The sequence below is a fragment of the Podarcis pityusensis genome (genome assembly GCF_964106645.2).
Source record: "Podarcis pityusensis genome assembly, chromosome: 11".
Lineage (NCBI taxonomy): Eukaryota > Metazoa > Chordata > Lepidosauria > Squamata > Lacertidae > Podarcis > Podarcis pityusensis.
Genome location: NC_138036.1, coordinates 16,544,255 through 16,571,592, shown reverse-complemented (window position 1 = coordinate 16,571,592; position 27,338 = coordinate 16,544,255). Strand labels below are relative to the sequence as shown.

General features: G+C 41.5%; 1 protein-coding gene and 1 long non-coding RNA gene across 4 annotated transcripts in view; both read left to right on the top strand.

Annotated features, from left to right (window-relative positions):
* The window catches only part of LOC308458808, a 38,281-nt gene extending 34,559 nt beyond the window's left edge, over positions 1–3,722 (top strand). Inside the window, exon 3 of the long non-coding RNA XR_013977687.1 lies at positions 2,880–3,722. This is a non-coding gene — a long non-coding RNA (uncharacterized lncRNA). The remainder of the gene's footprint in view (positions 1–2,879) is intronic.
* A 5,095-nt stretch (positions 3,723–8,817) lies between these two features.
* C1QTNF3 (C1q and TNF related 3) lies at positions 8,818–25,088 on the top strand. 3 transcript variants are annotated; one of them, XM_080973646.1, is made up of 6 exons: positions 8,818–8,968; positions 18,557–18,665; positions 21,602–21,756; positions 23,471–23,600; positions 24,100–24,199; positions 24,926–25,088. In XM_080973646.1, the coding sequence occupies exons 1-6, from the start codon at positions 8,933–8,935 to the stop codon at positions 25,083–25,085; spliced, it is 690 nt and encodes a 229-aa protein (XP_080829772.1). In that variant the 5' UTR covers positions 8,818–8,932; the 3' UTR covers positions 25,086–25,088. The 3 variants fall into 3 exon arrangements, with proteins under 3 accessions (XP_080829772.1, XP_080829770.1, XP_080829771.1); XM_080973644.1 differs by lacking the exon at positions 8,818–8,968 and adding an exon at positions 13,979–14,755; XM_080973645.1 differs by lacking the exon at positions 8,818–8,968 and adding an exon at positions 13,984–14,539.
* The last annotated feature ends 2,250 nt before the right edge of the window (positions 25,089–27,338 follow it).

Sequence of the window (27,338 nt, the reverse complement as noted above, 5' to 3'; positions counted from 1 at the left end):
ATAGGTACCTCTCCGGCGGGAAGGTAAACGACGTTTCTGTGCGCTGCTCTGGTTCGCCAGAAGCGGCTTAGTCATGCTGGCCACATGACCCAGAAGCTGTACGCTGGCTGCCTCGGCCAATAAAGCGAGATGAGCGCCGCAACCCCAGAGGCAGTCGTGACTGGACCTAATGGTCAGGGGTCCCTTTACCTTTATATGCCATATAACATTGTGCCACCAGATGGCGATGTGGAGTCCTGTTTTTCTCTACCTGTTTTCCCTGTTTAAAATTACAATGCTTTAAACTGAAACGCTCCTTTGGTGTGTCTAGATCCAGCCCAAGTCACTGAGTTTTTTCCCCTGCCTGCTACTTCCGCAACTGTCCTGTCTAATTCCATGTACACAGAGGGAAAGCAAGTCACCAGGGAAAGAACTGCCCACCTGCGTTGTTGTACCTATTATATTAATTTGTGGATAGCTTTCCACATGAGTCTCGAGCCAATTCAAAACAACTAAAAATAGCTTTAAAGACAATACCAAACCCACCCACTCCAGCAAGTAAGATATACAGAATAAATACTTAAGCTGGAAAAGCTGGTAGGATTAAAAAAAAAAAGTCTCAAATTGTTTCCAGAAAGGACAAATCTCAACAGGGATGCTGTTCTCCAGAATGGGGGTGGCAGCAGAACTGTTGACAGAAACCCTATACTAAGAAGTCTGGGGAATCTGTCCCCCCCCTTGGATGTTACTGGACTATACCCACCAGCCCTAGGCCAGTGGTCGAGGTATCACCTGAGTTGTGCTCTAGCCACATATGGAGGACCACAGTTTCCCCATCCTTTAGAACCTCTTTGTGGCTTCCTGACATTGAGGGACTCCACAAAGGACCATCCTTCACAGGGACAATATGTAGGTGGCACACACTTTCCACCTGAGAACGCAGGTGAGTTGAGCAGGGTAGGGTGGTGTTCACAAAGCTGATACAGTTCTGGAGGGCTCACATGAATAAGCCAAGCCTCATAATACAGGCCTTGACAGGCAGCAAGTGAGCTTGTCAGCTCCTTTGTCTCGCTCCGCAAATGGTCACCGCTTTGTTCTTTCACCCCTCTGCACTGATGCAGGATGTACGCTGGGGACAGGCCAAAAGTCTTCCTCTGAGCTACTTCTAGGATGCAATTTTGCCATTTCAGATCTCGCCTTAATCTTGTTTGCACTCCTCTTAGATACCATTCCACTGGATTATCTCCATGGTGATTCTTTAACCATCTGGTGCTCCTTTTGTCATTTGCCGTGGATTATTTTAGGGTTTGAAGAAGCATTTCTAAATGAGAAGTGTGAGGGGGTGTGTGCTTAAAATAGACCCCACTCTCAGATTGTCTCTTACATTTCTCTACTCCTCTTTCCTCTTACTCTAGGAGAAACAATGTCAAAACAAATTTAAAAATGCCACAAATAAAAAGGTAACCGGCATTTTCAGCAAACCATTTGCCGTCCTTTCCAGTTCCTTTTTTCCCCTAGCACACCCTCCACAGGCTTTTCATAATAAAGCAAGCCTCATGTTGCCATCTTTTAAACTCGCCCTGCTCCTGTGCCTTTCAGAGCAGCCTGACACACAGGAATTGAAGTGATGCCAGGGCTTTTTTCCAGCTGGAACTCAATTCTGGCACCTCTCAGTTGGGCACCATTGCCATGATAAGAGAACAAGGGAGGTGTTTGTGGTGAGTTCCGGCACCTCGGTTTCTAGAAAAGTAGCACTGAGCAACCCTATTCTTGGCATGAAGACATGATGCATTTCTGCTGTTAAATCTGTCAAGCTGCTGTTAAAATGCACAGGAGCATGCCCAGTAAAAAAGGTGGTAAGACTGCTTATCAAAGACTGCAAATAATGTGTACTCTATCCCACATATAGGGACGCGGGTGGCGCTGTGGGTTAAACCACAGAGCCTAGGACTTGCCAATCAGAAGGTCGGTGGTTCGAATCCCCGCGACGGGGTGAGCTCCCGTTGCTCGGTCCCTGCTCCTGACAACTTAGCAGTTTGAAAGCACGTCAAATTACAAGTAGATAAATGGGTACCACTCCAGCAGGAAGGTAAATGGCGTTTCCGTGCGCTGCTCTGGTTCTCCAGAAGTGGCTTAGTCATGCTGGCCACATGACCCAGAAGCTGTACGCCAGCTCCCTCGGCCAGTAAAGCGAGATGAGCACCACAACCCCAGAGTGGGTCACGACTGGACCTAATGGTCAGGGGTCCCTTTACCTTTACCTTTACCACTCAAAAATAGTGACAATCTGGAAATGCCCTTAGTGTCTGGAATGATAGCATGGAAAGCTATCAGGGCTTTAAAAAGTGGAGTAAATTTTGGAAAACTACACTGTAGTGATTATAGCAATCAGGAACAATAGAGAATGCAAGTGCCAGTGGTGATTACAGCTACATCACATTGCAATTTATACTGTGCAGTTACTGAGCAATTATCCATGATTCTAATCCAAGAGACAATTACATGTCCCAGCATGGAGTTTGGTTAGAAATGTATCTAATACAGTGGTACCTCGGGTTACAAACACCTCGGGTTACAAACACTTCGGGCTACAGACTCCGCAAGCCAGAAATAGTACCTCGGGTTAAGAACTTTACCTCAGGATGAGAACAGAAATTGCACAGTGGCAGCGCGAGGCCCCATTAGCTAAAGTTGTACCTCAGGTTAAGAATGGTTTCAGGTTAAGAACGGACCTCCGGAACGAATTAAGTTCGTAACCAGAGGTACCACTGTATAAGAGGTCTCCAGTTATTTGCTTTCAGGCAGATTTACTGCTGATATTTAGACATGACTGCCCTCTAGTGGAACTTGCTTTCTTTCTCAAGCCATAAAAATCTGCTCTCTGTCTCCTTGACTTGCAGGGAACTGTGCATCAGGTATACCACTGTGGTAACTGTGAGAAGAGGATACTGAATTAGTTGGACCTTTGGCCTTATCCAGCTGGACTCTTCTGGTGATAAGGACTGAGAGGTCTAAAGATTAAAGAAGTCCTTGGAGCAGGACGCTAGAAGGATTTTGGTCTGCCTGAAAAAGATACAATGAGGAGCGAGTGATTTATCTCTTTTCCTCCACACATAAAGAATCATAGAATTGTAGAGCTGGAAGGGACCCTGGGAATAATCTAGTCCAACACCAGTGCAGTTAGGGAAAATGTACAAAACTAGTTCAAATATATGTTGGAAGTGTAAAGAAAAGGAGGGGACATTTTATCATATGTGGTGGGATTGTAAGGTAATTAAAAAAATTTGGGAAATGATATATAACGAATTGAAGAAAATGTTCCATTTAACATTTGTTTAAAAACCTGAAGCATTTTTATTAGGGATTGTAGGGAAAGATCTGCCAAAAAAGCTGAAAAACATCTTCATGTATGCAACAACGGCCGTGAGAGTTTTAATAGCACAAGGATGGAAGACTGAAGAAACCCCAACTAAAGAATCATGGCAAGAAAAATTGATGGACTATGCAGAACTGGCAAAACTGACATACAAGCTACGGGACAAGGATAACTGTGACTTTAAAGATGAATGGGAACCCTTTACAAAGTATTTGAAGACGCAACAAAGCGAACTGGACTCCTTGGATGGTTTTGAATAAATATTCACAAACTTTTTATTGATAATTATCAGCTAAATACAATAGAGGATCTATACAACTGTATAACATGCAGAAAACAGCGTTTTTAGAGAAATCAAAGACTGGAACTGAGGGAAGTCGGGGGGTGGGGGTGGGTGGGTTCTGTGGGGGGAGGAAGGGGAGGGAGGAAAAAATGGGGGGAAATAAGGATGATATGTTTCTGGATAATATGTTTTCTTTTAATTTTGAATTAAAAAATAATTTTAAAAAAGAGAGAGAATAATCTAGTCCAACCCCCTGCAATGCAGGGATATACGGCTGTCCCATATGAGTTTTGAACCTGTGACCTTGGCGTTATCAGCACCATGCTCCAACCAACTGAGCTATTTAGTATTAGACAGTTAACTGGATTAACTGTTTGGTGACAGCCTCCCACCTCCTCCCATGTAGTGCTTGTGTCTGTCGAAAAGTTATTGTATAAACTGGTTGGATTCCATTTTTAGATTTGCTGAAAGGAAATGTTTTGGAGAGGCACCGAGACTTTCTTAGAAACTTCTGACTGATGCACCTGGTATACAAGGGGGTTGTACAATATCTGCACCAAGAGCAATATGCAGGATCTGTGTCATAGGTACGGAGAATTATTTCTATCGACAGGAGCATTGCAAAATGTGAGGAGTGCATGTTAACAGGAGGAGATCGTTTTAATTAAACAAGCAATATGTATTTTACTAATTTGGAATTCTTCAAAAGCATCGGTAAGTTACACAAGCTATTTTAATAATATGAGACAAGGAAAGCAGATGCTAAAGATGAAAAAGACTTTAGATCCACAACAGCAAGAAACATTGAAATCAAAGAGGTCAGCACATCTCTTTTCAGCACAGAATCCCCCAGAGAACAACCACCAAGTCAAGCTTGGACTGCCAGCTCTGCACCACAGCGCCCCCTCCTGGCAAAACTGCGAGTCAGTATGCACTGAACATCAGATGAGCCTGAAACCTGCTCAGACTCTCTCTTCCTTTGTCTGTCTCTCTGCTGTTGACTAGAAAAACCTCAGGGGAAAGTGCACACACAGATCCCCTGCATCCACAAATAATGCACTCACATTTCCCATTTGTTTAGTCGTTTAGTCGTGTCTGACTCTTCGTGACCCCATGGACCAGAGCACGCCAGGCACTCCTGTCTTCCACTGCCTCCCGCAGTTTGGTCAAACTCATGCTGGTAGCTTCGAGAACACTGTCCAACCATCTCGTCCTCTGTCGTGCCCTTCTCCTTGTGCCCTCCATCTTTCCCAACATCCAGGGAGTCTTCTCTTCTCATGAGGTGGCCAAAGTATTGGAGCCTCAGCTTCAGGATCTGTCCTTCCAGTGAGCACTCAGGGCTGATTTCCTTCAGAATGGAGAGGTTTGATCTTCTTGCAGTCCATGGGACTCTCAAGAGTCTCCTCCAGCACCATAATCCAAAAGCATCAATTCTTCGGCGATCAGCCTTCTTTATGGTCCAGCTCTCACTTCCATACATCACTACTGGGAAAACCATAGCTTTAACTATACGGACCTTTGTTGGCAAGGTGATGTCTCTGCTTTTTAAGATGTCACTGCCTTGCCGTGGTGAAGGGGCTTGAATAACTCAGAGGAGTTATGAGCTATGCCGTGCACGGCCACCCAAGATGGACAGGTCATAGTGGAGAGTTTTGATCAAATGTGATCCACCTGGAGCAGGAACCGGCAAGCCACTCCAATATCCCTGCCAAGAAAACTCCATGGACAAAGACAACAGGATTTCCCATACATTTGGGGAATTTTCAGGGGTCCCATGCCAGATTACCATATTTTTTGCTCTATAAGACTCACTTTTTCCCTCCTAAAAAGTAAGGGGAAATGTGTGCGCGTCTTATGGAGCGAATGCAGGCTGCACAGCTATCCAAGAAACCAGAACAGCAAGAGGGATTGCTGCTTTCACTGCGCAGAGATCTCTCTTGCTGTTCTGGCTTCTGAGATTCAGAATATTTTTTTCCTTGTTTTCCTCCTCCAAAAACTAGGTGCGTCTTGTGGTCTGGTACGTCTTATAGAGCAAAAAATATGGTAATTGTAGATAGGGTGAAAAAGTGAGTGGTTGCCATCCCCACCATCATTTTTTAACCTGCCCTGAAGGACACTTTCGATTGCATGGGCTAGGCTACTTTCAGATCAGATGCATCTCTGAAAAGTAATAAACAAATCTGAGCACACTATTTGGACAGTTTGGAGAGCCAGTGTTGTTTAGGGATTAGAGCAATGGACTAGGACCCAGTATTCAGGGTGAGACTCACTGAGTGACTTCAAGCCAGTCACAATACCTTAGCATAGCCTAATAGAATCATAGAATTGAGTTGGAAGGCACCATGAGGGACATCTAGTCCAACCCCTGCAATGCAGAAATCTTTTGCCCAATGTGGGGCTTGTAGTAGCCCTGTGTTTGTATGTGTGCACACTATCCATTTAAAAATCACAATATTTTTGGGCTTCTTCCAGTATCTGGGCACTGCTGGCTCTCCCTGCCACTTGATCAATAATGCCAGGGCCCTGGCTCCTCTTCCTTGGAATAGGCTGCATTTCGTGGCACGCTGCAAAGTCTGCCTTTTTTGTATCCCACTGTAATGTGCACCACGCAAAACTGTTGCTGAACTACATGACTAGAAAGGAATGCACACAAGTCAGGATTTCTTCAACCTAACACTTGAATTGCCCTCATGGCCGTGACCTGGCAAGAATCCTATTTTAAATCAGTTCTTTTCCCAGGAAACAATTTAAACAGCAAACAGCTCAGCAAACAGATGGCAACCGAAAAAGCTGACACAAGGTGGACATTCCACAGCTGCTGCCTGTTTGAGACTTGTGACAAATAATTTTCAGGCAGAAGCGATGTTTTAATGAGAAAAGGGACAAATTCTGCAGGCATATGGTCAAATTCTAGGAGTTGCTATGCTGTTGAAGCGGTGCACCGAGGCCTGGATTAACCATTAAGCAAAACAAGCACACGCTTAGGGCATCGAGGCAAGGGAGCACCACAGAAACTTTCCATTGCCAGATTTTTAATATTAATGGTCACAAATTGCTCTGCTGAGTGTTCGTTTTCTTGGCTGAGGTATATTAAAAATCCCAACAGAACAACTCTGCAACAAGGCAGGCTGGGTGCTTTATCTCATCTAAGTATAGAAGCTGGTGTATTACATAAGGTTAGTTTTGAGGATCTGATATAAGACTTTGCCATTAGAAACAGTAGGAGAAAAAAAATTCAAATAATAAAGTGGAAGTATACAAAAATAAACATTGTTTTCCATCTTACAGTAGGTTTTGTTTCATTTCAAAAAATAAAAATTTATTTTATGGTTTACTATTGTTTATATTTTGAATCAGATATATATGGGGGCACCAAAGCCTTTTAAGTGTTTAGGGCCTCTAAAGGTCTTAATCCAGCCCTGGGTGCACACAATGCAATGCTGTAGCTGTGGTTTGAAGGAGACAAGTCTATCCCTTTGCTCAGGGCTTAGATGCTTTCCCAGCCCTTTGATGATGGTGCCTGCATGGCTGTTTCTCCCACGGTCCTTACTAAACTGACTTCTGACACAAGCCCCATTGCTTAGCTGTAGTGGGGGTGGAAAGGATAAGGGCAGGCTTTTTCTTTCTGGTAGGAGTTTCCTGGGAAAATATTTCAGGCGTAGGAAGATGCCAGTCACCTATAACTCAAGAAGAGACATGCCCGGTTTAAGTTACAGGAGGTCATGACTAGGGAGCCTAATTGGCTAAATCATTGAAGTTCCAACATCAGCAAAGAACAGTTAGGGAAGAAGGGTGTGTGTGTGTGTGTGTGTGTGTGTGTGTGTGTGTGTGTGTGTTTAGTATGTGGTATTTTTTTGTCAAGTTAGTAATAAGGGCAAGAATTATTATACAAAAGTTGCTTGGAGCAGCCCACAAAATATCAGTCCACCAATATTAGTAAATCACTGTGACACTCTCTTTTAAGCCAAAGTTGAAGGCCTGATTCATTTACACAACCGCTTGGGAGCCCCTTCCCCATTGCTTGGTGCCACAACACTCCAACAATGCATATGGAGAAACTTTGAGAGTGAGATAAGTGACCTAGCATCTTTCCATGCAAGCAACAACCTTAAACCATAATTTAAAATAAACTGTGGTTCAAGAAGAGATATCCCGCTTTATCACTACCCGAAGGAGTCTCAAAGCGGCTAACACTCTCCTTTCCCTTCCTCCCCCACAACAAACACTCTGTGAGGTGAGTGGGGCTGAGAGACTTCAGAGAAGTGTGACTGGCCCAAGGTCACTCAGCAGCTGCATGTGGAGGAGCGGAGACGCGAACCCGGTTCACCAGATTACGAGTCTACCACTCTTAACCACTACACCACACTGGTTGAACCTTCCCTGCTCCTTTCCATGCCATATATGGGAGGAAACAACACAGAGTTTGGGTCATTGTGATGTGTGAACACATCGTTGTGGCTTAGTTATCTCCAAATAAACCACCAGTGGAAGCCAAAGTTTCTTTTTGGCTTACCTCTTGAGTTTTGCATTTCATGATGAGCCAGATTCTAGCTTGTTTCCTTCCCTGGATGACACAGTTAGGAGCATTAATCATCATTGATTATGAACTATGGTTTAACATTGTGTGTTGCCTATGAAAGAAACCACTGAAGGATTGGTGTATCTTCTTAATATTTTTTTATTTGCAAATATACTTGTGAAACATATTGGAAGCAAGCAGACTTCTAAAGAAGGCAGCATAACCAATGGTCCTGCAACAGATTCCTAAAGAACAACAGTATATTGCATCTGCACCACCATTACTAACACCGGGGCGGGGGGGGGACGACGACGTCCCAGCTGTCTGACTCACTCCTTGTTCAAAATCAGACTGCAACTGCTTTCTGTTCTACCACACGTATAGGCAGAAACTGGTCTCATAGCCCAACCCGCAGGTAGACTGCCCATTCAGGAAATGTCTCCTAATAAATCAACCAATCATCCTTGACCAAGCAGCCAGCTTAGCAAAATATGGCCAACTTTTTCTTGATCGGCAGTTCTGTTGAGCTATATCTGATGCAATAGAAAAAGTTAATTTACCAGCATGCAGCCTTGTTTGCTTTGGCTTTTTGAGGCTTTTCAGGCAACTTTCTGAGACGGAGCTCTGGTGTTACTCATTGGATTTTGTCCCATAATCTGTGGCTTGGATAGTTTCAGGAAGGAACTGAGGAAATTTGCTGTTTGGAAAACCAGGTGTCTGCCCAACAGCCTCCTATTAACCAGGAATCTCCAAGGCTCTGTATTTTGGAAATGTCATGATTATAGATTGCAGAACTGCTGGATTTGAACAGGTTTGCTATCCATCTGCCTTTCTTTCCAGGGCCTGCCCCCATTTCCTTCACAGCAGTTTGACACATTAAATTTAGCAGACAAAGATTTTCCTGGTATGAAGCTAGAATGACAGAGAATATTTCACTTGATCAATTGGTGCATATCAGACTGATGCAAAAGGCAAAGGACCAGAACTACTTAAAAAGTTGCAACCTGACAAGGCGCTTTGAGAATTTTTATTGTATAAATGTAATCAGCAGCAGAAGCAGCAACCTTAGGTTTGAAAATCTGTTGACGTCTGGTGACAGGAGTGGTGAGAGAGAAAACTAAAGCACTGACACCTATTGATCAAACTATGGTATATTAGATTTGCACACACACACACAAACCTGAAAAGTCATTGTTTCCCTACTAAAGAGGTAGAAACTAATAATTTTTCTGGTCTTGGGTTCAGATTGCTGTAAACATCTGGTACAATTTGATCAGGAGGTTTAAAATTTTATAGTTCCCTTTCCCACAATCACATTACTAAAGATCAGAAACAACCGAACACATGTTTATGGGAAGGCTAACCACATTTTGCAGATGGTAGAGATAAATGTTCAGGAAGTATAAAATTAATAATAATTATTATAATATTGCTGAGCTGTGCAAAAGCCTAAACAGCCTAGGCAATGCTTTTTTGCTCCTCTCCAGGTTCGCATAATTACCGTTAATTTGTTATCAATAATGTATTTATTGATAAAAACACATTATTTTTTAAAGAAAAAGCCGAGAATGGCTCATTTCATTACAGTGGTACCTCGAGTTAAGTACTTAATTCGTTCCGGAGGTCCGTACTTAACCTGAAACTGTTCTTAACCTGAAGCACCACTTTAGCTAATGGGGCCTCCTGCTGCCACTGCGCCGGCGCTGCACGATTTCTGTTCTCATCCTGAAGCAAAGTTCTTAACCTGAAGCATTATTTCTGGGTTAGCAGAGTCTGTAACCTGAAGCGTATGTAACCTGAAGCATATGTAACCTGAGGTACCACTGTATATGGATAGAGAATTTCACTGGAAGGAAGTCAATTTTAAATCTAACCCAGGGCAGAAGTCAGAATTACCCACAGAAATAAATGGGGACATCTAACCAACATCTATCCAATCTGGAAGTTTCATCCAAACTTTTCTATCTTTGTGGCTAAAATAATGTCTGTCTTTCTGTGTGTCCTAGAATTCCCTCTTTCTTCTGCAGCTTATTTCTTATAGAGGCAATAGTTTAAGAGTCACAATCCCATATGTTTTAAACAAAGACAGAACTCAAAATTAAAATGTCACACTACTGCCTGATAGCTTCCTTTCTGTTAGTCAATTTGTTTGGGTTTTTCTGCAATCACTTGGGAGACCCAAGGGGTTGGTTTTGGTTGGTCATCCCATCGGCTGAGTCAAGGTTGGGACCTGGTAATTTAGGGTGGGTAGGGAATTAGGATTTGGCAGATTTTGGTGCAGGAGAGAGAAGAGAGCTGACTTCAGGTTGAAGCTGTACAGAGCAATGTATCTTCTGGTGAGCCCCCCCATATATTGGTGGACTGTGACATGCTCACCTGGCAATAGCACCAGACAATAGCAGTGCTTCAAGGAGTACTGGGTGCCCGTGAGCTGCCATTTTAACTTCCCAAAGTACCCCATAAAAATAAAATAAACTCCTAGAGGAAACACAACCCTGAATGAGTGCTGGAAACCCCTGGAATTTTGCTGCTGCTCAGCAGAGATTGAGGTGGCATGTAACAATAATTAGGGTGCAAGGAAGATCACAGCCTTTGTGTCAAAATCATGCTTACTTCAGATTCTGCTCAAGCAAGAAAACCATGAAACCATACCTTCTTTGATTTCGTCTTCCCCTTCCCCATTTATGTGTGCTTTGAATGGGCATTACTCATCTGGAAACGTTTTGCGCTTTAATGCCACAGGAAACTCCAGAACAGCATTTGGCAAGCTGTTAAATTGCTATCACCAGCTGAAAACAGCAGTGCTGTCCCTGTGTTTGCTGAATCAAATTGTTAAGTGCCAAGGGTATTCATGTTTTCTCTGACTCATCCATATGTCTATGAACTCCTGGGGTTTAACCATTGGCTACCAAGAACATCCAGTTCCTACTAAGAAATGGGGGGGGGGGGAGGAGAATAATGAGATGGCCATAGCTCCTAAAATCTGAATTTCTTTGTAACTAGTACTTCATACTGCTATTTACAGAGAATTGCAACTTAAGAACTTAACATAGAGCCCTGCTGTATCAAACCAAGACATCTCTCTTGCCTAACATCCTGTTTCCCACAATGTTCAACCAGATGCCTCCAAGAAGCATAGCTGTCAACCGTCCCTTATTTGGCAGGAAAGTCCCTTATCCCACCCCTGTGTCCCGCTGCTGTCCCTTATTGATGATGTCCCTTAAATTTCCCGGGTTTCAAAGGAAGCAGCTCCTCTCCCTCCTTCCCTGCCGGCCAGGGAGGAGGGAGGCTCCAACTGTGGTGCTTGGCTGCGTTGCTCACCCAATAAGGAGACTAAGAACGACTGGGGGGTGGAGCTTGCATACCTTGTGCCAATCAAATCGGCCGCATTGCCCGGGGACTCGCCTTTGCTCAGCGCTTCCCAGCGGAGAGGTGACGGTGGTTTTCCTTGCTGCATCCCCTTTGCCGGGTTGCTGCACTGTGGGAACCACTGCTTGAGGCTTCGTTTGGCTGCTGGCTGGGCTTTCTGCCTTTGGCTCGGAGGGGCTCAGAAGTTGAACATACCTGTGCTCTGAAAATCCCTTATTTTGGCTGCTGATCCCTTATTTTCGAGGCTGCTGGTCCCTTATTTTCAAATCTGTAAGTTGACAGCTATGCTAAGAAGCCCAGAAGAAGGCAATAGCTCTCTCCTGCTGTTGCTTCCCCATGGCAGCCCTATCCTCCATGAATTTGTCTAATTACCTTTTAAAGTTGGTGGCCTTCACGTCTCGTGGTAGTGAATTCTCTACAGTAGTTTTGACTGTGCTGTGTGAAGAAGGACTTCCTTCCTGTCCTGAATCTCCCAGAACTCAGCTTTGAATGGATCAGCATGGCTGCAGACATTTTACAAAAACAGAAATTTCCCCTTTAAACCACTCTCCCCCCTGGCCTTTTTTCATGGCAAATTATCTCCCCAAAATCAATTTCTCTTGCAACTTCATACATGATAGGCGAACCAGCCAGCTAGGTAGCTTGCACTTCTTTTAGTTGCCTTTGATGAATTTCATTTTCACTGAGCGGTCCAACATGACTCCAAGATCCCTGTCCTGGTCAGTTGCCACCAGTTCAGATTACATCATATAAAGCACTACTTTTAAAAGAAAAATAGCTTATTGAAAATGCATATTGATATTGTGACTATATGCAAATTCATTTAATTAACCAAGCAAGCACAAGACAGATAGTTACAGAGGAACAGCAGCAGCTTTTCATTCAGAGTAAACTTGTTTTTTTGCATGCAATCAAATGCTTTTACATTAATTTTCTCAGTTATTGTATCAGTGTGTTAGGGGCATGCTAAAAGCTCCATCCTATGCATGTTTATTCAATGGTAGGTTCTATGCCATATGGCAGGTATGTCCAACAGGTGAGGAGAGAGACTCCATCAGGCAAGGCCTCCTTCCACCTGCCTTGCCCCACCCTCTAGTCTCTGCTTCTCAATTTGCATTGTATTATTTTATGTACTGTGGTTTGCCGTTGTTTTATTGATTATAGTTTAGAAATTATTTATTGTAACTGTTGAGTGGATTTCTGTTTAACTTTTATATGTTGATATTATTATTTTATACTATTCTAATCATTGTTGAATGTTACTTTTTTGATGTAGGTTGCTTATTTTAAAGTTTTGTTTTATTATCACATTTTTGTATTGCATTAGATTGTTTTAAGATGTACATTTTTTGTTTCTTCAGCTTGCAAACCGCCTTGAGTACTGTAAGATAGAAGGACGCTATACAGATTAAAAATGATGATGATGATCCTGGTAGATCTCTGGCCCCTCAGTGATCTCCACCCCCCCCAAACAAAGCTCAACAACTTTCCCTTTCCCAAAAGAGCTCAACAACTGTGGCTGCTTTAAAAAAAGTGGCAATGGGTAGATCACTGCCAGTTTATTATACTGTGAGTAGATCACAGTCTATTGGGAGTTGGACGTCCCTGCCATAAGGCGTTACACAAGATATTTCTAAAGAGCTGAGCCACTGTGTATTCCCTTCTGTCTCTCACCCGCTCTGTATATAAGACATTTGACTTTGGGCATGATTTTCTTGGCTATCCAGCTCCAGAGAAGATTAAGGCAGATGACATCTCTAATCTATAGGTATAGGCATGTTGTTCTCCAATGAAAATCCTCTATTTCGTAAAATGACTTGAAGCTGGAAATATTTTCTGGAGGGTCTCTTGTATTTTTAGTATCCTGGATGTTTATTTGTGGGTAAGTTCAGAGGAACATTAAAATGAGATTGTGAAGTGCTCCAAAGCATCTCCCTAAATTGAATAAATGGACAAAATGCGGTTCAATGTAAGTACAGATTACAATCACGGGGTAATTTTATAGGGACATGATCATTTATAAGCCTGAAACATGCTTCTTAAGTTCATGTTCATCTATCTTTTCTTGGCAGGAAAATTGAATTTGGTTTGGCAACCGCCTCTAGAAAAACTTCAGAAATTAGAGGCGGGGGGAGATGTTTAAGCGGAAAGCTCAAGCTTTGCTCTGGGAACTGGGACTCAATATGAGCCTGAATTCAACTGTCTGTTTTCAGTCTCCAGTTTTCCACTCTCCATCCGCAACTAGCACACAAGCAAACATTTGACTGCTCTAAAGTGAGGAAGTGTAGTAAGATTCAACCAGCAAGTCAAAATCATGGGCAAAAATCTCCCCTTGTGCTTTTGTTTCCTAATTGCCAGTACATTAATATATTTTTTTCAGAATGAACAGATAGTGTTTTGTGTATGTGTGTGTGTTTCTGGCCAACGGCTGGAGGACTCTATCCAAAGTCCAGAAGACCTTTTAAAAGTCTGAATTCCCAGCTTTTCCATGTCTAATCAAGGAGCTTAAAACATTTGCCACATGTTCTTCATTTCCATCTCATTTCATCACACTAAAGTGAAAACATGCCAAAAACGGAGGAAAAAGGAGCAACATTTGTCAGTGCCCCCAAATAGGAACCACAGCTGCCCATTAAATACAGTGGCCATTTCCAGCATACAAATCAATTTTCCCTGCAGTGGGGGGATGCGGTGAATAATGACTGGGTTGTTTAAGGAAGCATGACCGATTTGGGATGAAGGTTCCTGCCACTCTGACATTTTCATAGTATAATTTATTGCACACAGCATATAAAGCTGCGGTAACCAAGTCTTCTTGCCAGGCTTAATAGTGGGGAATAGCCTGAAAGACCACATCACGGCAACGGCAGATCTTTCCCTTGTTAAAAGGCACTTGAACTCCTGAGACCTTGCTATGTTGAATAGTATGGCATCCAAGGATTTCCTCAATTGGAGTCTCCTGGCTTTGCTTCTGTTGCTTCGCTTTTGCCTGTGCCAAGATGAAGACACGGAGGTGAGCAGAAGATATAATAACCCAGTGGCCAAAGTCTTGCAAAGTCACCACCAGACTGGTCAAAAAGGTTCCAGCAGCAGGGAATTGTTCAGACAGCGGAGTCGACTTGTTGAGTGGACGGTTGAGAATGATGATGGTAATAGCCCTTCTCCTGACCAAAATGCCTTGAAACCAGAGGTAGATGATGTAGCACAGACTACCTCAAACAGAGTCCAGGTACTCTGAATTAATATTCTACGACGTTTAGAAAGTTAATGAATGGGATTTTGTTTTGCTATATGAGACAACCAGCACTACTTTTTAAAGAAGTGGTTTATTGAAAATGCAGACTGAAACTGTGACTGTGCAAATTTGTTTAATTAAGCAAGCAAGAATAAGACAGGATAGTTACAGAGGATTTCCAGCAGTTTTTCATTCAGAGTAAACTTCGTCTTTTGCAATGCAATTAAATGCCTTTACATTAATTTTCTCATTCATTGTATCAGGGTATTTTGAACATGCTAACAGTCCCATCCTATGCATGTTTATTCAGAGGTAGGTCCTACTGAGTTCAATGGAGCTTACTCCCCAGCCTAGTGTGACTGCAGCCTAAGGGTGCAATCCAGCCAAAGTTAAGTGCTTCTAATTCCCACTGAAATGAATAAGGCTTGCATAACTTTGGCTATATCAAACTATAGTTTTATTGGAAATCCAGGGTATAAAAGTTCCTATTCATTCAATATGCAAATTCTGTACAATGTGCAAACATTTGAATTCTTTATCAACCATGTCAGACTTAAATGAAATATTGTATAATTCTGGGGGGTAAATATATTCTTCAGGCGTTTGCAATGCATTTTATATGTTACATAATTAAGGCTGCAATCCTATACACACTTAATAGAGAGTAAGCCCTGTTCATTTTCAACAGCTTGATCCTGAGTAGCCCTTTATAGGATTGCTGTGTAAGAGTGGTGAAGGAAAACCAAAAGGCTGATGTACTGGTGATTTTTAACGCAGAGAAAATTGTTCAGTTAGTATGAGATTATTTAACATGTTCTTGACTCCATCCTCAACTCAGTTAGCCTTGCATTAAGAGATATATTTGGTATGTTTCACTATATTAATTGCTATTATGATTCATCTGACTTTCATTTAAGATGACCAATGCAACTAAAATTGGCTTTAAAATATGATCTCTAGTTCAAGTGAGCAGTAGGTTAGACTGTTCAACACTGTGCACATATAATACTTTATTTATATAAATACATACTGGTTATTTTCTTTTAAGTGTTATTTATTTAATTACTGAGAAACTTGCCTATTTATCAATGGCGGGGGGAGAATCCTCAAAGTTGTGAACAGTAAGACATACATATTGTTTTAAAAATTATAACAATGAAGCCTGCGCAGTGACACAATAATCAGAAACATTTATTTCATCCAGCAGGAGAAATTAAAACAGGGATAAGGTTCCTGCAGCCTTCTGGACCATACTGGTTCTTAGCTCCTATCACCCCTAACAATTGAACATAGTCACTGGGGCTAATGGGAGTTGGAGCCCAACAGCATCAACCCCTATCCCTGGATTAAAGTATGCCACCACAGACATCTTAGCAGTTTTATATTTTTAAAGGAAGAATTAACAGCACATATTTAAGGATTAACCTCATGAATTTAGTTGATCTCAGACCTCCGTAAATGCGGAACCACTACCTGTACTCAAAACATTCTATTAACTCTTGAAGCCAGTCCAGCCTCTAATGGAAGTGTTATCTGCAACAAAGTTTGAGGCAAGGAGGTCTGAACGCTTTTGCCACGTTTGGAATAGTACTTGCAAGAGCTATAACATCAGTTTGTATGGTCTATGAAGTCAACCAAGAGGGTAAAAATCTGGATACTTCACAACCGGATTTAACCAAAGCAAAAGAGTTTTCTAAAGTAAAACTGACTTTAGCTCCATTGATGTCAATGGTACTGAAATGTCTTCAATCCAAATACCGGTACTTTGACTTAATTGGATTGTGGATTGAGATATGTTTTGGGAAAACCTCTATGGAAGAAGAGCCACATGTGATCGAATATTAAGAGGAAGGAAATATTCAGAGGAAGGGCAGGGAAAGGGTTAACCACCCCATGCACTTCTCTGCAAAAAGGACTTTTGGGCTGCACTTGCATGTATTATGCACTATGGCCCTAATATAGATGGTAAGAAAGACATGGCAGCAAATATTCTAATTCTTCCAGATTCTGCCCTTGGCTCCTCAGGCTAACTTATAAGGCAAGAAGCTAATGACTGGTTGTTTTCATGCCTCCTGACATGTTTGTATCTGTACTGATTAGTGGAACTGCCTGCGCAAATATTAATGACCAACTGAAGGATTTTCAGATAGCAAATACAGACAAGTAATTAACAAAGGAAGCTGTTGTTCAACACATGGAGATTAGTTCAGATAAGTGCAACAAGGCAAGCAGATTAGAAAACACACACGCCTTACATCAGTTTCGAATGTGCTTTTCTCAGCAGAAGCTGGGAACCAATCCCTTCCCAACAGCTGTTCCCATGTATTTTGCTAAAAAAAAGAAAAGGCAATTTAAATGTACTTTCACCCTTCAGTTCTGGTTACCATGCATAGCGCTTGACTATCTCTACCCAAGTGCAAACTGTCAATTTAAAATCCAAGCTTAAGTTCAAATTTCATGGCTGCTCCATCTGGTGCAACGGTGTCCGCATCTGCTCTGATTGAACCCAGAAAAATTGTTCAAGGAATGCATGCTCATGAAATTTATATAGGGTTCCGGCAGATCCCCGTTATTACCTGTATTTCCTACACACAAATACACACCTCCCTTGAGCATTTAGCGGTGTCTGTATCATAGAATGGTAGAGTTGGAAGGGACTGCAACAGTCATCTAGCCAAAACCGTCTACAGCACAGTGCTCTTTTGCACAATGCGGAGCTCACAACCCTAAGATTAAGAGATTAAGGTTAAGAGTCTCATGCTCTACTGACTGTGCTATTACATGCAAGAATGCATTTTTATTTATTACTATAAGATACCACCAGATACCAAACTTTTGTGACTAAAAGAAGGTGGGGTTTCAGTTTTTTTAAAAATGATTCCATCTTCTTTCTGACACACAGGAGGTAATGCTTCTTCCAAGATGATGCCTGTTACAACATATTTATCATGTAAAAACAAAGAAAGCACACTTCTTGCTTTAAAAGGGGGGCTATATACAGATTTATGGAAATTTAATCAATAGATCCATTGATTAATAAGCTTAAGCTCAAATGATTAATTACAATTTCTTCGACTGGGTTGCAGCACTATAATTTTCTAAACATTTATTTACAGGTATGTAAAGTTGACAAGCATTTTAATATATTTTTATAATGTAATTTATAACTGCTGATCTTACTTGTATTTTGAAAAAGAAATAGGCCAACTCGTCTTCCATTTCTGACTTTTTATAAGTAACTTTAATGTATTTTTTATGTTTTTATAATTAAGCAGTATACAAATTCTGTTAAATAAAAAATGTATGTTTATGTGTGTGTGTGTGTGTGTGTGTGTGTGTGTACACACACACACACACACACACACACACACAAAATGAGCAGGCAGCAAATAGTAAGCATGGATGCAAGAAGGTCCAGTTTCACAGCAGTATCAATCAGTCCATTAAGCTGCTTCCACTTATTTGTAAATGTTCCCAACCAAGTCCATCTCTTTGGGCCCATTCTTAAAGTACTCTCTCTAGCACTTCTGCTGCACATATATTTTTGCTGAGATGTGGATTTCCACTATAGATTATTGACAAAGAACCTGACAGGCCAATCACTGATGGTCTGAAAGGAAACAGCTTACAACAGAAGAACCAAGAAAGGCAGGCCTATCTATCTGGCACACACAAAATAGCATGGCTATAGCAATATACAAGCGGGAGATTAGTACCTTGTTGTATGTGTGCCTCTATGTGCAGCAGTGGATATATTCTATAAAATGTTTTTGTTCCTGAATTTTGTATTGGCAGACTATACACAGTGGACCTCAAAGCCCACCAGAATGTGGCTGCCGGGGGGATTTTGGATTTCGGGGTTATCAAGGCCCACCAGGGCCCCCTGGGCCTGCTGGAATGCCAGGTAAAGGAAATTAGAGTTTAAGTTGCATAAATGTTAGTGCTTCAGGTTGTTGGAGGGCTGCTAAGATAACAGCAGGCATACTGTGCTGCACTATGCTCCTACCAAACTCCTAGACTCCTATGGAGCTGGAAGGTCTGGTACAGTGATAGACCTTGCCTTGTTCTTTTCCTTCTCCACCTCCCAGCTCATTCCTGCAGTCCTTATGCCAGATGCATGCTTGGGAAAGTGGGTCAGGAGTTTTTGTTTGCATTGTCTTGCTAACAACCATGCAGCTCTGGCCCTAAAAGCTCAGTTTATGCAACAGCGAGTGTTTGCACAACATGCAAGTAGCAACCAGACTGTTCTTCTGTCAATCTCCCCCGCCCACACCACAAGCCATTGGCAGCAGTAGGTCTGACATCCTGTCCATATAGTGCAGCAGACTTTCTTTAGCTCTTTGTTGGTACTTTAGCAATAAGAATTTCCAGTAATAAAAGTATGACATAGTTGCATAAAAGTGCTTCTATAAGCAGCTTTGGATGGCAAAAAAAGAAGAAGTACAAATTGCGTGGTTCCTTTGGTATAAACCAACAGTGATGAATAGAGCTTATTATGTGAACCAGCCACCAACTTTTCATTCCATAAAAGTGTGGTATATGATTTCAGTCATAAGCACAGAAATGTCCAATGATGACTGAAGTGGCATGGGATTTGGCAACCTAATAAAGGATGGTGTAATTTTTTAGATTATACAATGCATTACCTTAAAAAGCAGTACATACAATCCCTTCAATCTGGTATCTCAACATAGAAAATGATGTGCATCTTAATGTAATTAATCATGAACTTCAAAGAACATGCAACTAAAAAGGATATGGGTTGTATCCAGTGGTGTCCCTTGCATTAGTCGAAGTTTTTTTGATTCCAGAGAGGTCCTCATCAGTGGAAGGAAGTGATTTTCACTTATTCCTTCTCTCCATGTGCTCCCACCTTCGGCTCTAGATGAACTTTGGAAGAACATCATGGAAGGTGGTAATGGGACTATAGCGGGAAGGGGAAATTGATGAAAATTGTCTCCCTTCCTGTTAAGCTGATAGAAGTATCTTCCAACAGCACAAGGGATACCATTTGCTATAACCCTTTATTTTCAGTTCCACATACAAGTTCTAAACATTTTTCACGTTATTTAACTTAAAGACTATCAATTTGGTTCAAGTTGTCTCAGTACCTGATCATTACTGTAGCCAAGGGGTGAGGAACCTTTGGCTTGTGGTCCAAATTTGGTCCTCCGGGCCTCTTCATTTGACTCACAAAGTCATTTCCCTCAAAACCACGACCTCCTGCCCCACACCTGATGCTATATGTAATATGAAGTATGGGGTAGGTTGAAGCGCAGCAGATTCCTTCAGAAAGCAGGATTAAACTCCAGGAGCATCACCTGCACATCAGATGATGTTTGGAGTTAAATCATGGTTGGCTGCTGTTTCCCCCACCCCTGCAGGACAACTTTGAGAGATATGGCCCTCTAGGTCAAAAGGATTCCCCATTCTTCCTCTAGCCATTGTTACAGTCTTTTCAGAAGCAACTGACTGGTTAAATTTATCCCAGAAATTGTATCCCACATATGGGACTGATGCTGAAAGTTGGAACTGTCTGAATCTCAGCAATGTTATTTTTTAGTCTCTCTCATGCAGACTTCTGTGGAACCATCAGTCCAGAAAGGCCCCTGCTCCATGTTCTCTCTCTCACTATACCCAGGCTTAGGCCTATTGCGCCAATGGTGGCCAATGATGTTATCAGCCCACAGTATGCTAGGCCTTGAGGCTTACTAACATATGAGATATACCGTATTTTTCGCTCTATAACACGCACATAGTTTTTAGAGGAGGAAAACAAGAAAAAAAATATTCTAAATGAAACAGCAGATGTATGATTTTTGTGGTTCATGCTGTGGCCACAGACATGTGATATGACGGTGAGTTTGGGGTAGCCCAATGCAAAAATCCTGAGGATCCATGTGGATCCATGCTTTGTAACCACGTTTTTGCACCACTGCAGCCCCAGGCATGATGTGCATGATTTTTTTGGTGCAAGCTGTAGCCATGGACATGCTATGTGATCTGATGGTGAATTTGGGGTGACCCAGTGCAAAAATCCTGAGGATCCATGTGGATCCGTGCTTTGTAACCATGTTTTAAGTGGGGAGGGAAGAAAAAGCACCCAAGGGACAAGGAACACGTGTGGGGTGGGTGGAGAAGGATGCTGTTAATAATGCAGAAGAGGGGTATAAGAGGAGAAAGCTCCTCTCCTCTCCCGCTTTGCTGTTTCAAAGCAAGCCACGGAGGAGGGAAGGAAGGGATCCTCTACTCACAACTGCAGCAGATCCCCCCGCCATCCGTAGGCATTCGCTCCATAACACGCACAGACATTTCCCCTTACTTTCTAGGAGGAAAAAAGTGAGTGTTATGGTGCAAAAAATATGGTAATCATGAAGATATGGTTTGTTTCCAGGGAATTCACCCATTGCCAAACAAGGAGAGCTTCCATCATTGCTGTTTTATATGTGGTCGAGAAAATGTTTACTTTCTTGTAATATCATGAGTGAAGGGATTAGGAACCTGAGGCCTCAGGTGTTGTTGGAATGGATGGCTTAAGTGGGTGTTGCTCTCATGCTTCATGCTGGTTTCTGTTGCGGCTCTACATTTCCTCCCACACAGACCCTAATAAAACACGCTCTTCCAGCCATGCAGTTTCTTCTCAGTGCCCAACCTGCTTTTCTACTTCTTAGAAATCAGAAATAGAAAATTGAACACATGAACAAGTGTCTTGGGGTGGATTACTGTTAAATCATTTGTTCTAGACAAAAGAGTAGAAAATGAAATTGGGAGGGGTGGCGCTTTTAACCAAGAAACTTTAAACCACACACACACACACAAAATCCCTTGATTTGTTTTAAGGAAACCATGGAAACAATGGAAATAATGGTGCACCTGGCACTGAAGGAGCAAAAGGTGACAAAGGAGACAAGGGAGACATTGGACTGAGAGGAGAGCGGGGCCACCATGGACCAAAGGGAGAAAAGGGTTACCCTGGCATCCCTCCAGAACTTCAGGTAAACTTCCTTAGAAACATCAATGGGGTTGCATCCAGAGTGGTCATTTGCCAAAACTCCAATATAGTTGGTGTATGCCTAATTTTTGAGAGGAGGCTAGTCCACAGGGTTATGTGCCACCACCTAAACAATATGTGTGAAAGGACATGAACTGGATCCATACCATTCTGTCCAGCGGCAATCTTTTCTGGAGAGTGGAAAAAGTCTCCCCAGATAGTATCCTTTCACCAATACTGACAGTCCACACTTCACTGATCATTTATTTGCTTAATGAGCTGAGATATGATCTCCTCCTTTCTGAGAGAAATGATGACAACAAACCTAGAAGTTTCCAGTTAACTATAGTTTCCTAAGTTGTCAGAACCAGCAAACTCTTGTTTACACTTTGGAACAAGCCAGTAAGTCATTGTTTGAAGTTGGTTTAATATTCTGGTTTGTTTTGAATCTGTTAACCAGTTTCTTGATTCTGATAAGACAGGAAACTATAAGCAGCTGGGGAATCCTGTTTTTTCCCCCTGGTTTGCATGAACAGACTGTGTAAATGGCCATAAGGTTTGTTCATTTCTTATCTTATTAAGCCAAAACATAACAGTCTGAAAGCAGCCATAGTAGGAACAAAAAAGGAATTAAGTTTTTAGTAATTCAGAATGGACGGTTCTAGAGAAATCTATGTGATGAAAATGTGAAATATTGCTCTTTGAGGTCCTTTTTTTTTTTACTTTCTACACTGCAAAACGATTTTGCAGAATTTACTGAGCCCTCCTCTGTCATTCCAATAGCCAACTTAAATAATGCAGATAAATTAAATAGAATCAGTTGTATTTTGCTTAACTAATTTGTAAAAGTTAAAATTTTAGACATTTTAGCATATTTTTCTAGTCCCTCCATAATTAATCTTAAGGTTTTATTTTAATGGCTTATGCCAAAATGCTGTTATGTAGACAAAAGCCACATTTTGTGAGGATGCTCTGCACTAAAAACATTTTTTTTAAAGTCTGCACCCCCCCAAAAAAAACCCCTGAATGCTGCAACTTTAAAAAACAAACAAACCATGCTTATTAGGTAGACTTGCACAATTTATTATGTGCTGAAGCCCCACTTCCAGGGCAGGCCAGTCTTTTACAATGTTGACTTAGAAGTCCTACATATGCTCAAGTAAGTTTATCTAGAACTGTAGCCTTCATTAGGCACCTAAGATGCCCCCAGGCACTGCCTCTGTAATTCCTAGTCCTTAAAAATGAGAAAGTCAATTTTATGCTCAACAGATGTATTCTGCGATTTTTCAGTTCTTGCACAAAACTGAAGACAACTCAGGTCTTCATTTCTTCCTGCTTCCTCATAACTGCTGAGATGGCACTTGATGCAGAAAATCCCCCCCCCCCCCACACCACCCCGGGGACCCAGTCACTATAGTGCTTTTTGTGTTAAAGTGAAATTTCAAACCAAGCTGTTTACCCTGAAGTCACGTGTCTACATGTCTCATTTTCTGCACATGAATAGTTCTGTTCTTACATAAACCAATGAGACTTTTATCACTACAGTTTGCTGAGAGCTGGCCTAGGTCCTAAATGTACATTTAGGAAATTAAAGCAAATATGTCCCAAACCAAAGTGGGGAAGAAGCCCATAAGGAATGGATTGAGCCAACCATGCCTTCCAATTTGTCTTTGTCCTACTTGGTAACTACTGCTTAAACATAAGCTGTATTTGTATAGGTTGCATTTATGGCTTCAATGGCAACCCATTTCAGTAACCAGAACAGTGGAATAATCTTCAGTAGTGTTGAAACCAACGTTGGAAATTTTTTTGACGTGATGACTGGTCGATTTGGAGCACCCGTGAATGGTAAGTATAAAGAACAGCAGATTTTATAAGAAGTCACCTAGACTTCTTAATACTGGCTTGATTACGGCCAGAATCATACATACCATGGAAATTGATCTTACTGAACTAAGCGGGTCTTCTGAGTAATTATGCATACAATTGGAATTGGCATAGGGTGTTATTTTCTGAGGAAAGAAGTAGAGCAAATGCAATTTACATCTCTAACAATATATTATGGATCATTGATTCACCCAATATTCCATTTTTATTTTGATTGAAGTCATTGTGGCTTCACAGAATTCAGACCATTAGGCAAGGATACAGGTTTCAGAGAGGGATTGGTATGCAAGGAATCAAAACCAGTTTCTTAGTAGTTAGTACCCATGTTTTCTTGGAAGTGGACATATGCAGAAACACTTTGTATGTTACATTCTTTGCCAGGGCAGTAACTTGTGTAAGAATTGTCTCATCTGAACTATTTTGTATAAACAATTTAATCAGTTATATGATCGTTTTTCAGGAGTGTATTTCTTCACCTTCAACATGATGAAGCATGAAGATGTGGAGGAAGTATATGTTTATTTAATGCACAATGGCAATACAGTTTTCAGCTTATACAGGTGAGTTGAGTGGCATTTCTGGACTTCGTACACTTCCAAATTTTTGTCCAATGGGATAGCACATACTTGGCTTTCAAAGTCCCACATTCAGTCAGTTTGCAGGTGATGTACAAGACCTTGGTAGGAGAGCTGAGGCCACAAAGAACAGCCAGCCATGGGTTAAATTGACAATATAACCTGGTGTATGGCTGTCTATTTTTGAAAATGGCAGGTTTGCCCTTAAATCAGGCATCCCCAAACTTGGCCCTCCAAATGTTTTGGGACTACAACTCCCATTATCCCTAGCTAACAGGACCAGTTGTCAGGGATGATGGGAATTGTAGTCCTAAAACAGCTGGAGGACCGAGTTTGGGGATGCTTGCCTTAAACCAGATATTCTATTTGAATAAGATTGCAGCTGGAAATTTACATTACTAGGCAATTAATGCTCCTAAACACCTAACCTGCTGCTTCCGTGCTGCAAAGCAACACTAGGAGAGGGGGATTACAGATGAGCAGTGGGACTCAATGGGATACCGGGTCCTGAACGCCCCCATTAATTTTTAAAATTTTTCTCCCACCTTTCATAAGTTCCTAGGGCATGTTACAAATGAAACAAAAGGCTTGATTAAAATAACAGAATCAGTAAAATCAATAAACTAGACTCCTATTTCCACAGTGGGGGATTGGTTCAAAATAATAATGTACAGATAGAAAGTTGACCTGTTGTCTTCTCTTTATTCTTAGCTATGAATCAAAAGGTAAAACTGACTCATCAAGCAATAGCGCAGTGCTGAAACTTGCCAAGGGAGATGAAGTTTGGCTGCGGATGGGCAATGGAGCACTCCATGGGGATCATCAACGCTTTTCCACTTTTGCAGGGTTTCTTCTTTTTGAAACCAAATAGACTTAACATTTTAAGACAGATTTTGCTCTTTGCTTTCTCTATCCTTTGGAACAACATGGTAACGTACTTCAGGGCCCTTTTTGAAACCAGTATGCTGGGGTCTAAATCTATGAAGCGGTATGAGAAAGGTTAGGCATGCTTCCTTATGGGTTTGTTGTTGTTGTTGTTTCCACTGAAATCTGAAATCCTATTCCAGATAGCTGAATGCTGTGATGATTACAGCCTTTGGCCCCAATCAATGTGGCTTCACACTTGTATGGATTTGTTCAGCATACAGGCCTGTGGGTCTACTTTCTTCTTTCAAATTGATTCAGAAGTCATTGGGAACTTCATGTGTGCTTCTTAGCTCCTTCATCCATAACAAAAAATCAGAAGCACACCTATTCTGCGCACAGCACCAGATCCAGTATGGAAATACAGATATGGAAGTGAATATACATAGCTGTTCCATTATAACAACATGACCTCTGAACTGTTAAAATTAGTTGCTAACTGGTGCATCCACTTTAGGAAGAATAATAGTTTAGAATTTTTGCCTTCTTTATCCTTATAAATGCTCAAATCTTGATTTGTATGCTTTGGGTGATCTACAACTAAATTAAATTGAATTGTCTATAAAGTGATTTACTCATCCTGTATGAATGGTTAGGTATGTTGGCTAAATTCAAGTACTTTTACTTAAAGGAGTTTGTAGAATGAGGAATATACTATTTTTTACTATGTAGGCTTGTTTAGTTTGCACGACTGAAAATCTTCATGTTTTAAAGTATATCAGCAATTTTTTGCATGCTTTAAAAAACAGAATCAATTTGTCATTAGTTCTTATTAAAGTATTTTGACCCTAGCTCTTACTAGAATGAAACAAGTTTGAATTTTTGTCATGAATGTGTTTATTTGCTTATTTTGTAAACTGATCACTTACTAATTAAAGACCACTTTGGACAAATCTCTTGCATGCAACATTAAAATTATTTTCTCTCTCATAAGGTGGGATATAGATTTTAGGAGCTTAAGGCGACATACTTTGTTCTCCCCCAACTCATATTATCATCAGGGCAGCTTTTTGAGGTAGGTTAGGCTGAGAGATGGTGATTGAACCAAGGTCACCCAGTGGATTTCATGGCTGAGTGGGGACTTGAACCCTGTTTTTTCCCGATCCAACACTCTAACCTGTATACCACACTGCTTCCTCAGTACACTGAAAATCGAGAAGACCGAATGAATAACCCATATTGGATTTTTCAGAACTCTTTAGGAGTGGTTGTAAGATAGGAAAAACCAGGATTGTATTCAGAAAGATATACTCCAGCTGAGCTCTGGGGAAGAACTGAAGCACAAAAAATACAGTCAGTGCAACATAACCTTAAAAGAAAAGTTAATACAGTTTGTTCCATGTTACTATTACCTATATTTCTACAAGAAGGATCTTAAGAAGTGTCGTGCTGTGTACAATGGCATGATGTGAATATACACTGGCCATTCTCATACAGGTGTATCTTTTGTTGTAGTAGTGTGAGCTTCTATAAAAACCAGGGTTTTTTTGTTTATTTCACATAAAATGCTTCCAAAACAAAGCCAGTAATTTTGCTTAAGCTGCCTTGCAGAATGTATTCCCTGTTATCACAGCTTGTTTTTCAAAATAATTTGAACAACATTTTGAATGTCAAGGAAGATGGGGAAAAGGAAGGAAAAAAATCCAACACAATTACGCCTGCTTCAAAGAAATTATATGCTTATCTGCCATCTGCAGGAGAGCACCTCCAAATAAAACAGCAAATGAAGAACCAGAAATGCAAATGCTCTGGTCTCTTCCTTTGATTATTCATTGTCTAGAAACATAAAAGGCAGCTTTGCCACTGTAAACATTCTTCAGCAAGCATACTGTACTATAAAGCTGGGTCTAATGCCAATACTTCAAAATACTGATTGGGCCGAATGGGCCGTTGGATGAAGAGATCTAGTACGTCATCTGTTAGGCAGGGAGGCTGAGCAGCCTCAACAAAGCCCCATTGCTTCTCTGACTCACAAGGACAGCTGCTTTGGGCTTTGACTTGCAAGCCACAAGGGTGTTCCCCATTTCCACACATTTCACTGAGGTCTGGAATGTACCCACACACCCCAGTAAACGGGGAGTTGCCTGTAATAACATTTCCAAGGAACACCACTCCATCCAGTCCAGTCCAGTGCATGCTTCCTCGGAAGCAAGTCCCACAGAGCTCAATCAAGCTTACCTTATTGCCTAGTAAGCTTTAT

What these genes read in the sequence shown, in the direction of transcription:
- C1QTNF3 (XM_080973644.1), top strand. Translation starts at nt 14,441, where the DNA reads ATGTTGAATAGTATGGCATCCAAGGATTTCCTCAATTGGAGTCTCCTG. An exon ending in TGGGCCTGCTGGAATGCCAG is followed by an intron (nt 18,666 to 21,601) that starts GTAAAGGAAATT and finishes ATTTGTTTTAAG; the next exon opens with GAAACCATGGAAACAATGGA. An exon ending in ATTTGGAGCACCCGTGAATG is followed by an intron (nt 23,601 to 24,099) that starts GTAAGTATAAAG and finishes ATCGTTTTTCAG; the next exon opens with GAGTGTATTTCTTCACCTTC.